A 17,500-nucleotide genomic window follows, 5' to 3' on the forward strand; every position below is an offset into this window, starting at 1 on the left:
GGCAGACGTCCTCTAAAAAGAGCACCCTCAGGGGCAGAGAGAGAGAGGGGGAGAGAGAGAGAGATAGAGAGAGAGAGAGAGAGAGAGAGAGAGAGAGAGAGAGAGGAGGTGGGCTGCGACACACGCTCTCCAGTTCATTTTGAGCCGGTGAGCGTCAGTCAGAGCAGCTTGCTGTGGACAGAGCCAACAGGATCAGCTTCGAGGAGCAGCATAAGGTAAGAGAACCCCAGCAGATTTCATTCAGTCCAGGGCTGAGCTACTGCCTCCAGTGCACCAGCCTTCCATTCTCATTACAGGGCATGAACAGCAAACATGCTCTAATGCTGGTTGTGTATCTTACATTACTGACATCGGAGTGGGACTTCAGTGTGTTGCCTGTTTAAAACAAAAGAGCAAGTGTGTGTTTTTGCATCTGAGCTGAGATTGGACTACAGCTGTTCCCTTTGTCTTAAAGTAAATGTGTGTGTGTGTGTGTGTGTGTGTGTGTGTGTGTGTGTGTGTGTGTGTGTGTGTGTGTGTGTGTGTGTGTGTGTGTGTGTGTGTGTGTGTGTGTGTGTGTGTGTGTGTGTGTGTGTGTGTGAGGACTTAGTAAGTAAGTGTAGTGTGAGCTAGTGTCTGAAAGTGAATGAATCACAGGCTGTTTCTCGCGCTTTATCTCTCGTGCTGTATAGTGGGATTGTTGGATTATTTACACTTGGCATATGGGTGAGAAATGTGTGAAATGTGTGAGTGGGTGTGTGTGTGTGTGTGTGTGTCCGACAAGGCTGAGAGCATAGCTTGAGCAAAAATGCCCTTACACTGCACAACAAGGGCTTGAACAGGCAGAGTGTAGCCACCCGACACCCCCGCCACTTTCAAGAGACACATTTTCACTTCGACAAGACTCCGGCGACATGCTTGCCAAAAAAACCTGGAGAGCCTCGCTCCGGTGCTGGCCCCTCGTGGCCCCCCTCACGGAATTCACCGGAATTCACCAGAGTTCAGCTCCAGCTTGGAAAATAACATAAAACGTTAGGGATACGGAGGAGGAGAAGAGAAGAGGAGCCGCACATGCATGCTACTCTAGCATGTCTTCTGTTTGGACTGTCTCTCACCCCTTCAGTTCAGCTTCCTGAGAGGAGTCTGCCAAGGACAACACCAGCCGCGCACACCAAACAGCGGGAGATGGAGAGGGTGGATGACACATGATAAATGCGGACTGCAGCGCTTAGAACGGAGAACTGAAAACACACACACACACACCCACACACACCCACACACAAGCTTGCTCCACCCTACCACTCCACCAAAGTACCAGCCCATCCTTCAGGCCCCTGGGAGAAAAAGCCATGCTGCTTTGTGTAATTGAAGGGTTCTTTATGTAACATAAGTACACACCAATGTGTGTAAAGGGGACAGAGTGCTTCAAAGGTTAGCATTACTATGTATTTTGCAGCATCAGCTTTTATTTTTCCTATTCTCAAAAGGGAAGATCTTATTTTTTGTCTGTTTAAGGGTGCATTCTTTAACGGAAAAGGTTAAGGTTTAGGGTTAAGGAATGTGGACTGGAGCCAGAATCACTCTGAGGGTAGCAGGCTTCATCCTCATCCCTCAACTAGCAGATGGAGGGAATTAGGAAGAAAACCGTCTCCAACGGGAAGAGTAACAGTGGCGGCTAAACTGGGACGGGCGGGGTGGTCCAGCTCCTCCAAAGAAGGCTGACAGCTAAAATAGGTCAGGAGGAGAACCCAAGCCTGATCCGCCGCAGAGCTAATCTGAACGTCCTCCGCTGAAAGGCTCTAGCAGTCAGACGCCTCTAGCCCTCCCCTCGCCTGAAACACACACATCCCTGTAGTTCTGTGTACAGTGAGAGCAAACTGTAGAATGTCATCATTGCACTTGTTTAGACTACTGCCCTTGCTCCCCTTTCTAATAATACGCTGACCCAGTTAGCTGACACGTGATTCAAAGAAGGGCTTCTCAGTGACAGCCGGCCTTGTCAAAACAACTGGCGACGAGATCCAACGACACCCCCAGATGCACTCCCAACACATACACACATAGGCACACACATCGCCCAGCCCTATGGGCCCCAAGGAGCCCAATGGCGCCCCCCCCAAAGTTACTAAAAGAGTCCTCCATCACCACCATGGCTGATGGCTGTAAGTCATGGAGCTGATCTTAGATGCTGGCTCAGGTCCAAGCTCCAGGCTGTCTGTGTTGGCACTCGCCACGGGCCCCTCACTCCAACCCCACCCCTCTCCCCAGTTCTGCACAGGGCGTAGACGTGACCTGCTGACCCCCTGGCTTGATCCAGCACTCTCGATGATTGAATCCGCACACCGGTAGCACTTCCTGAAGGAGAGAATGGCAGTAGGATTCCTCCCCTCCTTCCTCCCTCCCTCCCTTCCACCCTCTTAGTCCCTGGAGATGAATATTAATCCGTTGGCCGCATTCTGGAATGGCGTCGTCATGGCGCCCCGCCGGATGTGAAGTGTGCCGCTGTGCCAGTCCGCCACTCCTTCTGGGCTGAGGCCAAAAACAGCAGCGCCCTCTACATATAGATCCGTGGCCTTGGACAGAGCCTAAACAAACTTGCACCTGTTCCACTTCAAATACACCCCACTTGGGACGGCACTTCTTGTCATTGGATTTGTTGGTCTACAGCATGAATGTAGTTCACAACATTGGAATGCTTCCTCGGTCATCTTATATGTTTACCTTAAAGCTATGTTGATGAGATTGTGGTATTGAATCCCACTGAAAATGCTGTGCACACACCTCGCTATCACTTTTGACTGTTGAGGCAGCAGTGCGCTCATGTGCCTTGCTCCTCAGTGACCTTGAGCCTACAGGAGATCAGTGTGTCGGTGCCTCGCAAGCAACACTGACTGAGAAATAACCAGACGTCTCACAGACTCACACCAGCATAATCTCATCTGTAATGATTGACCTGTGTGTGTGTGTGTGTGTGTGTGTGTGTGTGTGTGTGTGTGTGTGTGTGTGTGTGTGTGAGTGTGTGTGTGTGTGTGTGTGTTTCTCCTGGCACTTCCGAGGCTGTTCTAATGATCCAGCTTGGGCACAGCAGGTAGCCCATCCGGATGTGTGCCCGGATGTGTGATCAATAATTGGGTCAGACCACTGCAGTCTGCGCTATTGACCTGTGCGTGCTTGTCTGCCTGCCTGTGTGGATGTGTGTGTGTGTGTGTGTGTGTGTGTGTGTGTGTGTGTGTGTGTGTGTGTGTGTGTGGGGGGGGGGGTGTGTGTGTGTGTGTGTGACAGAGATAGACAAGGAGATGGAGAGAAAGAGAGATGACCAAAAAGTGGGTGTGAAAAAATAGACAGAGAGAGAGAGAGAGAAGACGGAGGGAATGTGAGAGAGAGATTGCATGGAAGAGTGTGAGGAGAAAGAGGGACTAAATAAGCAGAGGGAGATATGGACATGACTGCAGCATGCTGCCTAAGCTGCATCTCCCTGTCTCCCCCAACCCGTCTGTGAAGGCACACCAACCCAAGGTCGGTATGCTGGGGGAAAAGAGGGATTGCTAACGTGTGATAGAGGAAATGTGTGTAGAGAATTACAGGAGAATCGAGAGAGAAATGGAGGGACAATGCCTGTTAAGAAGAAGGGAGAGATGTCTGGTGCAGTGAAGGAAGCATGATGCAGGGCTTAACTCGTGTGTGACTGTGGCTCACATAGGATTGGTTCACTCACACACACACACACACACACACACAAACACACACACACACACACACACACACACACACACACACACACACACACACACACACACACACACACACACACACACACACACACTCACACACACACACACTCTTGTGTGACTGTGGCTCAGATAGGATTGCTGCACTGCCGATTGCACTGCGTCTTCCCCCTCCCCTATTTAATCTCTCTCTTTCCCCCTCTCTCTGTAACACACACACACACACAGCACACCTACACACACCCACACATGCGCGCACACACACACACACACACACACACACACACACACACACACACACACACACACACACACACACATACAGCACACCTACACCTACACACTGCCACACATGCACACATGCGCACACAAACACACACACACACGCTGGCAGGCATTTGGGGATTCACAGCCAGCCTCTCACAAACACCTCACCTACACACTCACACTGCTTAACACTCCAGAGCAGGCTAACAGAGTTAGGCGTGCACACATGCCCCCCTCACACACACAGGCTCTGTCATACACACACACACACACACACACATTCCACACTCATCTATCGTGTTTGCCATGCCTATATATAACCCCATGGTGTTAGTCAAGTGACTGGTTTATTAAAGCATCAGCATCCCAAAATGTCTCTGGTGCCCTACATCTATTGCGGATTACGGAATGGACTAGGGTTGGAATGGGTCCGGATCTGGCACAGCTCCGAGATCAGCTCCGGTCCGGAATTACCCCTTTAGGGGTTGTTCCAAATTAACCTCCCATGCAGCACACACATTCCTTAACTCTAAATGTGATGAAAAATGAATGACGCACATGAATGAAGATTCTGTTTTTTGAATGGCTATGTATTTTAATTCATTTATCTATATTTTTTTTAATGGCTATGCATTTAAATTCATTTATTATGACTGGATGCTTAGGTAATGGTAAATATTGCTCATTTGATGGTAATATACCGTAAGTGTATTTTTTCAGACACCTTTTCTTGCCATTTTTAATGTCCTCACAGTTCTAATAAATGAATAAGACTTCGAGCGAAAACATCAGGTATCTGGGGCACGTTTAGCCATCATGTTGCACTGGATTTAAACCTTGTGATGGAACCTCTCTTTGTGACCTTGAACTGTTGTGAAGAACAAACCCTCTTGAGTTTCAGTCTGTGTTTAGCCTGCGAGTTACATGCTTCCGTCTTCCCCTATTTTCTTATTTCCTCCTGTGCCTGGCGGGCCAGAGTGAAAACTCTACGGTACTGCGGGCCTGAGTGCTGTAAGGGAGAGTGTGTTCTGATGGGGGTAGAAGGCTGTCCGCGTCCTTCTGCAGGAGGAATGTGGATGTTTTTTCAGGCGGACATTTTTGAGCGGACTTGGCCCTGCCGTCGCTTTTGTGCTGGGTTGCAGCCTGTCAGAGAGGGTCAGTGCTTAAAGACCTCTCAAAAGTAAATATGTCTATAAATGGGCAAGGAGCACTCTCCCTCTCTCTCTCTCTCTTCCTCCAACTCTCTCTTCATCCCTCTCTCTCTGTGAGGTACACATGCCCCCCCCCCCACCACTTCCCTCTGACTTTACCTCTCATTTCTCATCACCTCCTTCTCTCTCTCCATTTTTCACTCTTTATCTTCCGGAGGCTCAGCTCCGTTTATCTTTTTTTTTTTTGTTTCCTTGATTTTTGTTTCTTCATCTCCTTTGTACATTATTATCCTCAACTGGTGGAGGGCAAACATGCTGAAGGGGCAACATTGTTTGGAGCCATTATGTCCCAAACAATCTCTAAATGTTACACACGTCATTTTAATAGCATTCCACAAGTCTAATTATGTGCCCTGTCTGAATTTAGGCTTAACAGAGCTAAATCAGCTATGGACGTAAGATTACTTTCAGCTGTTACTCCATCTCTCACCTAACCTTTTCTACTCTCCTCCCCATCATATACACACACACACACACACACACACACACACACACACACACACACACACACACACACACACACACACACACACACACACACACACACACACACACACACACACACACACAAACACAGACTCTCACACACATACACATACATAAACACAGACTGACAGACAATTCTGTCACTCCTTCCAAATCATTGCCTACTCTTAACCCCCATCCATCTCTCTCATCATTCCTGCTCTCTCGTCTCCTCGTTCTCTCGCCCCATCGCGTGTCTGGGCGGTAGCCGTTTCCCCAAAGTCCTCCGCTCACTTATCCCGCTAAAGCCCCCTGTGCTTTCCCCTAGCCGATCTGGAGTCCAGCTGTTTCATATTAGCACATGCAAAACGGGAGCCGAGGAGGGGAGGGCAAGGGGCTTGAGGCCGGCTTTAGGCGAGTGCCTGAGCCCCTTACCCCCTCTCACACTCCACCAGCACCAACATACACACGCACACACGCACACGCGCACACACACACGCACACACGCACACTCACACGCACACACACACAGCTCTTTCACCTACTCTACCCACTCAGCCTAGGACCAAGCGTCATTCTATGCACATGCCAAAGTGTCTGTGTGTATACGCAAGCAGTGTGTGGTAGAATGTTTGTGCGTGTTTGTGTTAGTCTCTATGTCTGTGTGTCTGCATGTGTGTCTGTGCATGTGTGAGAGGGAGAGAGAGAGAAGGAGTCTTGTGTGTGTGTGTGTGTGTCTGTGCGTGTGGGTGCGAGAGAGAGAAAGAGAGCATGTGTGTGTGTGTGTGTGTGTGTGTGTGTGTGTGTGTGTGTGTGTGTGTGTGTGTGTGTGTGTGTGCACGCACACACATGCTACACTCTCCAGATGCATTGCATGCAGACGTTTTCATGCCGACCTAAGTTCCCCTCTGTGTTGGCCTGGGGTAATAAGATATCTTTATTGAGACTCCGAGCGACGGGAGGCATTTATCAAATGAGACAGATCAGAACAGCAGCGAGGAATCCTCCATAAATCTAACAAACATCTCATAGGCAGCCAAGTGTGTATTATGTAAATGCTGAGTGGAATGCAGCATTGGACCACGGCATTAGTTCTCACAAATGCAACATTTCCCCCTGAAACCAATAAAGTCAAGAGGACACCACTGTTCTCGCTCTCTCACTGAAGCCTCTTGACATATGCCCTTGACAAATAAAGTAATAAAGTCTTGTGAGAAAATTCGTCTGTAGAGAACAATGTACCGGTCAGTATGAGCTTTCTCTTTTCTGGGCATTAGAACCAACAGTCTGATTGTTTTCTTTTCTCTCCCTATGTTTGTGTAGGTGAGGGCCTTTGACACTTTCCGGCTGCTGCTGACTAAGACGAAGATCGCTGGGCTTGAAGGCGGAGGTCTTACCAGTGGAGGCCTCTGCGTCTCTGAGAATGTAACTCCTTCCTCCCAGAGGAGACTTCAGCATTGAGGACCTGACCGCAGCGCAAGGGTCACCGCCTTCAGGAGGGCCTCACTTTCATTCTTCAGTCCCAGTCTCCGGACAGGTGGACAGACGACAATGCCGGCAAAGGCGCCCATCTACCTGAAAACCAACCACACCAAGAGGGGCAAGAAGTTTCGCCTGCGGGACATCCTGCGCCCCGACATGATCAGCCCTCCGATGGGGGACTTCCGCCACACCATCCACATAGGGAAAGGGGGTGCGCGGGACACTTTCGGGGACATGTCCTTCCTGCAGGGCAACTTTGAGCTGCTGCCAGGGAAAGGCGAGGTGGCTCGCCACCAGCAGCACGGAGGCCAGCACAGCGAGTTCTTGCGGGCCAACAGTGCCTCGGATGCGTCCTTCGCAGAGACGCCGTCACCCGTGCTTAAGAATGCCATCTCCCTGCCCACCATCGGCAGTGGCCAGGCGCTTACATTGCCGCTCCTCTCTTCTGCCGTCTTCCCCGTCACCTCCGACGTGCTGGATGGCCCGCTAGAGGTGCTGCCCAACCCTCCGTCCGGCCTGGACGACGTGGACGATGTTGTCGTTGGCGGCAACACCCTGGAGATCCTGCAGATCGACTCGCTGCTGCAGTCCATCACCACCTTTGGCCGCCAGCCGAGTCTGCCACCCGCCCACCAGGAGAGGCCAGGCCTCACCATCAACCTGGTGGAGACTCCTGAGATGCCGCCGCCCGTGAAGAAGAAAGCGTTGCCAAAAGTCTGCAAGGTTCTCAGCACCGAGAACGGCTCCGAGAAGAGGCAGCTGCCAGCATCTTTTTACATCAATGGCAACAGCCACAGCAACAGCATCTACAACGGCAACGGTAACTGCAACGGCAGTGGCAACTACAACTACAACAGCAGTGGCAACTTCAACAGCTTTGGCCTCTACAAGGGCAACACCATCCTCTGTGAGAAAGAGAGCAATGGTGGCTGGGCGGACCGAGACAGCGGCGTGGAGGAGGGCCGCATGTGTGACTTTGACTTTGAGCTGGCCAAGGAGAAGAGCATCTCCCAGGAGTCTCTCAGCCTGATCACGGGGTCTCTGCTCTCACTTGAACTAGACTTAGGGCCCTCAATCCTGGATGACATTCTCAATATAATGGACAAGCCCCAGCCCGGAATCAAGGCATAACTTCCAGGGACTATACGAGAGAGGAAAGGGAATTACATGGACTACAATCATGGTGGGAGGAGTTGTTTGGCAGGAGCCAGGCAATGGAAAATAGTATGGCAAATGGACGTTTGACTTTGGTGAAAATGAACTAAAAAAAGACTTGAGGAAGGGGAAGACTTTTTTTGAATTTCGAGAGTTTTTCTCCTCATCCTAAGCTTTTAATGGAGTGTTGTTTGAAGTTATTTTTGGCTCTGTCTGTTTTTGGCTTCCACTTGTGCCACTGAGGAGGGCCTGCATGATTACATTAACACAAGGTGGACACAACACAGCCATTGTGCCTTTTATGTTGAGATCTAATTAAGTGCCAACAAGTCGTTTTGTGTGCTTAAAACCAATCCCAACTTTAGACTAAAAAGGTAGAAAGTCCATTGATTGTGGACACCGTTTATGCTTTAATGCACAGATACAATAATATGATATAACACTATGATAATATTTCTTTTTTGAGATATACATATGTGTGATTGTTTCTTCCCAGAGTTTGTCAACAAATGTTTTCATGTACATATTTATACTATTTCATTAACTACAAAAGGGTTGAGTATGCTTATGCTATTCTGTGGGGCAAATAAAATGAAATAAACTTAGGATGTTTTTTTTCCATGTTTTCTTAACTAGATTCCAGTGCTATATTGTTTTCACTGTAACAAGGCACTTTGTCACAGGGGCGTCTAAAGCGTGTGAAAGGCTCTCTTTCTCGCCCCTAGCATTCTTGCAATTCCCGGCCAGCCGGCCCTGTTGTGGGCGCCCGACTGGCAGATCTGTTCATCACGACTCTGAATCGAGACGCCTGCACCGTTTGTTTGCAGGCCGATGGGTGCGGGACAGGAGGAGGAGACGGCAGCATTCCCGGCATTCCAGAGTGGGAACACAAGTGCACAGGAATAACCATAAATCAGCTGATTGAAGGCAAAGGTCATGACAGACCCTTACTCAATCACACACATATGGATACACACATACACACCAACATGCTCACATACAGACTCAAAGGTACACACACACACACACACACACACACACACACACACCAACATGGTCACATACAGACTCAAAGGTACACACACACACACACAGACACACATACACATACACAGAGATAGAAAGGCATACATATACTGTACATACATACATACACACACACACATGCACATACTCACTCTCTCTCACACACACACACACTCACACACACACATTCAAACCGACAAATCCCGTGAGTCACAAACACACAACCACACTTTGTGAGAAAAGTTTGAGGGTGGCATTGTACACAGACAAGGTTTGTTCAGCACAAGTGAGCATCTTCTTCTCCCTATGTCTGGGGTAATTAAAGGTTGTTGACCCAGCACCGTTGAAAGGGTTCTCTGTCTTTGTGTGTATGTGTGTGTGTGTGTGTGTGTGTGTGTGTGTGTGTGTGTGTGTGTGTGTGTGTGCGTATGTGTGTATATGTGTGTACGTGTCTGGCATGGGAGGGGCTGTGGGGGGAGGGGAAGGGGCAGACAGCTGTAATTCCCCTCTGCCTGTAGTCCCAGTGACCCCTGTTTGAGAGTTCTCTTCTATCTCCACTACAGCTGCCCTGCACTGGTCATATGGTGGTCAGCACAACACCAGGCACTAAGACTGGTCTAGTGAGTTAGTCATAAAAGAATGAGTGGAAATGCATAAAACTGGGGAGAGACTATTTCTAAAGCCACTTCACACAGCTACACTAAAGCAGGCAGCTCGAGTGATCAATGCAAAACTGTTACTGCGTGTTTAATTTAGGCCTATGTCACTGTGCTGGGTGTTTTGCGTTTGCTTTGAAGTGTCACAAATCAGACACCAAACCATATCCCACAATTCCCTCATTTCCCTTTCTTATGCAGCTGGATTTTACGTGCTGTTGTTGTGGAAGAAAGATGTAAACACAGGGGTCGACTCGCATGCCACATTCCATGTGAGTGCATCTGAATGTGTTTTTAAAAAGCCTAATGCCATGTGCAAAACATTTGCCGCATTTGTTGGTTGTTTTGTAGTCTAAATGTGGTCACCCCCTAAAATCATTCAACCCTGCACATCCATAATGAGACACTCCTGGTCCTCTGGAGGCAAATACCCTGCCTGAAGTGTTGCCAAGGCCCCCCTGAATGAGTACATATTGAGGCAGGCAAAACTGGAGACCGCTCCTGCAAGTCCTCCAGTTGATGGAAAGTCCCTCTGGGGGGAAAGATGTAAACGCTGGTATATAAATCACTGCTCAGACCATCCCACTGGATGATGAGCTCAGGTGGAGACCTGCCATCAAGGTAATGACTGTGTTTGTACACGCTATGTTACATTACTGTGCTAATAACAGTGTCCAGAAGTGCTCAGGCGTGGTCTGGTATGCATGTATTTTCTGGTCTTTGGGAAAGCGGTGTGGCTCACTATGTACGTTCTAGGGTCAGAGGCGGTTTGAGGCTCAGGAATTGCAAGAAACGCGTGTGCACATGAACTTATACATTCCAAATGCTGCCAGCGCTGCTTGAAACTCTCGTGCTGTCTAGTGCTAGGAAATAGCCACATAAAAGCAGAAAACCAAACTTGGAACAATTTCAACATTTGTACTGTTGAGTGTTCAAATGTTCAAATTAGGTATTCAAAAAAGTACCCCTCTATAACTAATGTGTGATGTCACATTTGGGTATCTAAACAATGTTTCACCTTAACATTTGTGTTCTTCTTGCACCTGACCCTCTGTGCTGAGTCTATCTCCAGACGCCTGTTTCTGAGCACACTACAAAGTCTTCCCAGAAACCTGGAGCAAAAAATAGAGAAATACCAGTGAGACTTTATATAGCAGGATGAGAGTAAATAGCTGTGTTTTTTTATGCGCAGGCCTGGAGCAGGATGCCCATGTGACCTAAGAAAACCCTGAGCTCCGGGCTCTGCAGATATTGCTTAATTTGCTGACGTCCGAGCGCACAATGAAGAAAGAGATGAAAATCCAATTGGGCCTGTTTAGCACAGACACATGGGCTTGCAGTAATTCCACTTTGTTATGCTCTCTCTCTCTCTCTCTCTGTCTCCCTCTCTGTCTCCCTCTCTTTCTCTCTCTCACTCTCATTCTCTCTCTCTTTCCCTCCCTCTCTCTCTCTCTCTCTCTCTCTTTCCCTCCCTCTCTGTCTCTCTGCTGTACTAAATGGAACTTGCTCTTAGGCTTATAGATACCCATTGTTCTCCATGTTGTTCTCTCCAACACTTGTGGTTGCTAAGGAGAAGTGAAATGGCGCTGTAATTGGTTTAGCTGGATTAGCAACACTTCAGAGGGTGTCAGCAGTTCCAAACCATCCTCTGACTCCTACAAAGGTGATTAATGGCAGAAATCACTCCGTTGTTTAGTGCTTCCCAGCAGTTTGGCAGAGCAGAAGTGAGATTGATTGTCACAGTGAGATTGTAGGTTTCATTTCTCAGCCTCAGTCAGATAAGCCTCCAAGATAAGTGATTAATCCATAGAATTTAAGAAACTTGGATTTATGCGCTTTGCATAGACAAGGCATAGGTGTCCATGAAGAAGGCAAAAACAGACTGTTAATGGAGCCAGTTAGTCATTCTGAATCCCGGGCAGAGAATAGACAGGGATTGGGGGGTTTGCATCGCTTTAAGGACCACAGGCTGTATGCTGGACAACCTCTGCTTCTCTACAGTTGGTCCAGCTGTAATTTACGCCTTCTGTCACTTCCCCTACACGTGCAGCAATATATATTTACTCCACAGACCAAAGGAGGTGCCAAACAAACAACAGAGTTGGACAAGTCCATCCTCCCACATCAAAGAGACCCAGTCCCCACGGAGAAAAAAACAGGACTTGGTTTTAGAACAAGTAGAATTTTCTGCACAACACTTCCTCTGGCCAAAAGCTTGGGATCATAGTGAGGCAGTTCTCCTGTTTCCAGGAATGAGGTGAAGCTGTCAGATATTTTGATGAATATGCCTTGGCTCCTTGACCAGGAGTGCCAAAGAAAGCGTAACTCAATCGAGGGGGATTTTTCCACCGTGCGCAAACGACAGCTCTGGAATAATGTGAACACTGTCTTGAACACGGATGTGTTGCATAGAGAGCCCATTGAAGCAGGAGGGCAAGGGAAGATCTGGGAAGATTTTAATAGGAAATTCACTTGATTTACTGTCCCTGAGGGAGCGTTCTGGTCATAAACTAACACAGCAGGTAGAGCATTCTCCCATTCATGGGAGGGTCACCATATGGAACTACTGTATATGTTAAAAAAGACATACGTTTGAGCTCCATGATAACCCACCAATCTGCTGCTGTGCTTACGTACAGGTCCAGTTTGACCCAAGATGGCTGAAACACTGACTAAAAGCACCCACTGCAGTTGCATGTCACAGATGTCTCACAACAAAGACATTCTGTGTTGTGCAATTAACAGACAAATTACAGGGGAGCCGAGAGGGAATAAATGGGGTTAAGTACACGTCAAATCATATGCTGAATTGCAGTATTGTATACGCAGTGAATAATGCAATAGCAGAAGTATAGTATACTGTACATAGTGTTCATACATCCTATTGGCTAGAGTTTTGACTTTACTTAATAGAGACAGTGAGCATTCAGTGACTGTTCTATTTTACTCTAAAATACTAGTTCTCCATGGTTTGCATGGAGGACCTTAACACTGGGAGGACGTTTAATACAGTCAGGGACTCTTTCCTCAGTCCTGATGCCCTTCAGTTTACGTCACAGTCACAACTTCAGTGGCATAGAGAAGAACATTATGCAATGGCAGTTTGTGTTCCTGTGCATGACTTGTCTCATTCCCAAAAGGCAAAGCCTTCCTGGAAACCCCCAAGATTTCCCCTGTGGTGCTTCTGTACTTTCATCTGCACCTACCTCTACGCTGGGCGATAGACCTGAATACCTGCCATCAACAAAACATACACAATCCCAGCATTTGCATTCTAGTCATCTATCCATATCCTGGCCCTCAAACCTGAAGTCTAGACCTGTTCAAACTACCCAGCTCCATCAAACCTGAAGCCTAGACCTGTTCAAACTACCCAGCTCCATCAAACATGGAGCCTAGACCTGTTCAAACTACCCAGCTCCATTAAACCTGAAGCCTCGACCTGATCAAACTACCCAGCTCCATTAAACCTGAAGCCTAGACCTGTTCAAACTACCTAGTTCCATTAACTTCTCTTTCCAATAATTTCTCTTCCTCCCACACCTCACTTACTTATCTGAGCCGGGAATTGGGGTACGTTTCACCTCCAACATCTGGAAACGTATTTCTCCCGTGCCCTACAACATTGGCACCTCTTACACACTGGCACCTCTTACACACGCCATTTAGTCATGGTAAATGCTTTGGTTGGAGTCTTTTTTTCGTCATCAGATGTCAACCAGGTCAGCTGAGGAATGTGACCAGTGAGCTGGATGTGTTGCTGAAATACACTCTGGGAGACAGCAGCCCACTGATAGACTAGATAGAATATCCATTTAGACAAACCAGCTCGTCATTCACCTAGTGCACTTTTTTCACCACTACTGGTGTGGACAATCAAACCTCTTCAGATGATTCAAACCTCTTTGGTGTTTGGTCCTTAGTAAGGCACATCACTAGCCTGACGATGTCATACTCATAATTCTATTCAGAATATGAGTCTGATACTGCTTCATTGAGCTGTGATTATGGGGCGTGTTTCACGAACCAGGAAAAAAAATGCCTCTTCGCTCAATTGGATACCTAGAATCAATCAGAGCAACGTAGTATGACCATCTGATACATTAAACTATTACCCGATCCCGTAGGAAGGACGGCAAAAACATCTTTTCGATCGACAAATGCCTTGATCGCGTTTCTCTGTTCCTCTTTCAAAATGAATGCGCTGTCAATATCTGTGAGATATGCATGCTCACGTAATACTTATTATCAGTGAGGCTAGCTAGCTACTATGTGTTTCAATGGATTTTTGATCTAAGCGTTAGCAATAACCTAACAATAATGGTCAACATCTTCAGTTAAGACCTACAATACTCTGCAACATTCGTGTTGCACATACACAACTAACAGAGTCAATGTAGACGTAAAAAAGTCGTGTAGATAGCTTAATTCACATAAAATATTTCCCACTAACAGGCTCCCGAGACGCCGCCATCTTGGTACGATTTCGAATCTACCGTTAATTCAACTCAAGCGTTAGTTGATCATCTGTCTAACATCGTATAAAGCCCGCCCTTACAATTTGATTTGTAAGATCATTTTTCTGAAAACTGATCATTTCTCCCCAACGGAGCAGTGCCAGACCGAACTTCCCAGACCACAAATGTGATGGGCGGAGCTAAGTTCAGTCTGGTATCCAGGCTAGCACATCACACCACATCTGTACAGCCTTATCAGCTCGCTGAATCTACACATATTAAGTCAATAAATCATGTCCGGTCAGAAAATCAGTCCCATAGGTCTATGCAGTGTTTTTCTCCTATAAGTTCCTTACTGTCAACCTGGGTGATGTATATGTTTTGACTAGGGTGACCAGATTTGCCGGACCTAAAACCGGGACACTTTGCGCGTGCCCATAATGCTCGCGCACACTCACGCTTTTTCTCCTGAACATGTGCCAGGAACATACATTTTGCCAACAACAGGAGCGTTTCTAGAGGTATCAAAGTTTTGGGGGACTTATCCCCAAGGGGAGAGGCATGTTTGCGCGCATTTTTTTTGGGGTGCCCATTTGAAATAAATCATTATCTATGAGAAATATTGTATAATGGGCTGAAATGGAAGGCATCCAATGCATTCACTTTAATCATGTCAAATTAGGATTCACTAGCATTAATAACTGATTATAAACAACAACATTCTATAGGTAGGGACTGATATTATTTTTTTTAAATACTAGAGAGAAATATTAATGCAAAGAATAGAGAGATGTCGATAGTTATTTCTTGTATTTCGAATTTGCTCGTTCACACTAACAAACAAAATAGCTAGCTAGCTTGCTAGCTTAGTGTTAACATAGCCCACTACATTACAATATTCCCTTTCATTTACCTCAAGTAAACCTACATTTGAGCAGGTACCAATCGTTAACAACTACAGATAACAGATACAGCCACATTCTGTAACTACCTGTACTTACAATTTCACTCCTTGCACCGTTTACTTTGAGCTAAACTCCATGGCTATAATCCTGGCTGTCTTGAAGAGACGTTACTAGGCAGACACAAATACATTGTAACGCTGGTTGCACAGGTTATGCAGACGCACACCACTATGATTGACTGACACACGCACACATTGTTCAAATCATACGCTGGACGCTTTATTAGTAGGCCTATTTCTACATGGGTTTAGTTAATGATCAGGCTATAATAAGACCACATTGGCTATGTAATCGCTGACAACCGGGACGATTTCATAGGTTGGTGTAAACCGTTTTTTGTCGGGACGCGGGACACGCAACTCAAAATCGGGACGGTCCCGGTAAAATCGGGACGGTCCCGGTAAAACCGGGACGTCTGGTCACCCTAGTTTTGACATGAGTTAATGCCTTAGCAGCTAGCATTTGAAAATGTTAACGCTAATTCTGTGTCAAAAGAATTTAAAACTACCACAATCCACTTAGTGCTAATTATTTTAATTTCATCCATTGCGGGCAATTATGAAAGACTCTTCATCCACTCAGCTCTGCAAAGCACTTAGTCAGTATTAACACTGCCCAGTTCCCTCTGAATGTGTGTGTGTGTGTGAGTGAGTGTGTGTGCGTGTGTGAATGAGGCTGGAGAGAGGAACGTTTTTAGACAGGCCCTTTTTTGAAGTGAAAATGTATGACTGTAATTTCATTAATATAATGTGAAAAAATGCTAAATCTAAGTGAGTGAGTTCAAGTCCTGATTACTTTTTGCAATGTAGAATTTTTTTTCCAGTTTTTTTCCCCAGTGTTTTCCCAGTGTTTAAATATTTAAAATCCAAATATTTCCTAATGCCTGATACACACACGCAGGCATGCAAATATGCCCTTCGGGTATTATATTGACACCAAGACATTTTGCTGACGCACACACAAACACATACACACAAACAAACACACACACACACACACACACACACACACACACACACACACACACACACACACACACACACACAACCACACAGAGAAAGGACACACAAACATCCTCATTCCCAAGGAACAAGAGACCAACCGTACTGTAAATGGCAGAGAGATAAAACCCAGACCATGACAAAGAACACTCTAACAAGTAGTTGAAAAGAAAAACAAAATCAGACAAAATAAATTAGAAGATAAGATGTCAACAACATATCCGAAACAATATAGCAAAAGAGGGAAATGTTACAATGCAATTAAGATTCAAAAGAGGAATGCTCCACAGATCATGGAGAATCTTAACGGTCGTCACAAGAGTCAGACACAAACAACACAGAGACCACGCAAGAGCAGAAATGAGAACCGGCTCCTGCTGCACGTATCCCACCACGTACACGCACAATACTGCTGCCATGTTGACGGTTGTTTGTTGGCTGTCTCCAAGGGGACGGGGTCCTGACTCTGCTCGCACGTGCCGCTGGAGAACAGGAAGGGACCAAAGGGCTCACGTTAACCCTAAAAAGAGTGTCATGCCTGGGGCAGGCTGATGGGGAACAGAGCCCTGGCCTGGCCGCCGTACCACTGCAGTTACTCACAGCAGGATGGCCACCCCCCACGAAGGTGTCTCTATTCTTAAAAACTTTGGAGTCGTTGCTGAGAACACATAGCTGGGCGATGATCAGAGCAGATTCCATGCTCAAAATATGTCTTGGTGTTGAAATAATTCCCTGGAACTTTTGATTATATTCCAAACTATTAAATGTGGTTTTGATAGTTTAACTGGTCTCTACATTGCTATTCCTAGGAAGTGTGGGTGGAATGTGTGTGTGTGTTTCTGTGTGTGTATATACAGTATGTGTCTCAATGTTTGCAGACTACGTGCAACTGTTACTATACTAATCCTGACTGCCAGACACTGGCATTCTCTCTGCCAGTCATGGAATCATGGCACCATGTGCAAAGCATTTAGCTTGACAAGAGGAAGGGGTCTTAGCCCACCACAGCTAACGTTTGCCAACTAATCCCTTTAATTTATGGAATCCTTCACACTCAAAAATCCCATGAATAATGCATACTCTCTGGTGGGGAGACATAACAGAGAAT

At 46.8% G+C, this 17,500-nt stretch overlaps 1 protein-coding gene across 1 annotated transcript in view; it reads left to right on the forward strand.

Moving 5' to 3' along the window:
- The window catches only part of cdc42ep3 (CDC42 effector protein (Rho GTPase binding) 3), an 8,980-nt gene extending 107 nt beyond the window's left edge, over positions 1-8,873 (forward strand). The window contains exons 1-2 of the mRNA XM_080849186.1: positions 1-215; positions 6,974-8,873. The exon at positions 1-215 is cut by the window's left edge and continues 107 nt beyond it. Coding sequence (XP_080705312.1) covers positions 7,202-8,263 — 1,062 coding nt within the window. The 5' untranslated portion in view covers positions 1-215; positions 6,974-7,201 and the 3' untranslated portion in view covers positions 8,264-8,873. The remainder of the gene's footprint in view (positions 216-6,973) is intronic.
- The last annotated feature ends 8,627 nt before the right edge of the window (positions 8,874-17,500 follow it).

Source organism: Sprattus sprattus (genome assembly GCF_963457725.1).
Source record: "Sprattus sprattus genome assembly, chromosome: 12".
NCBI classification, from domain to species: Eukaryota; Metazoa; Chordata; class Actinopteri; order Clupeiformes; family Clupeidae; genus Sprattus; species Sprattus sprattus.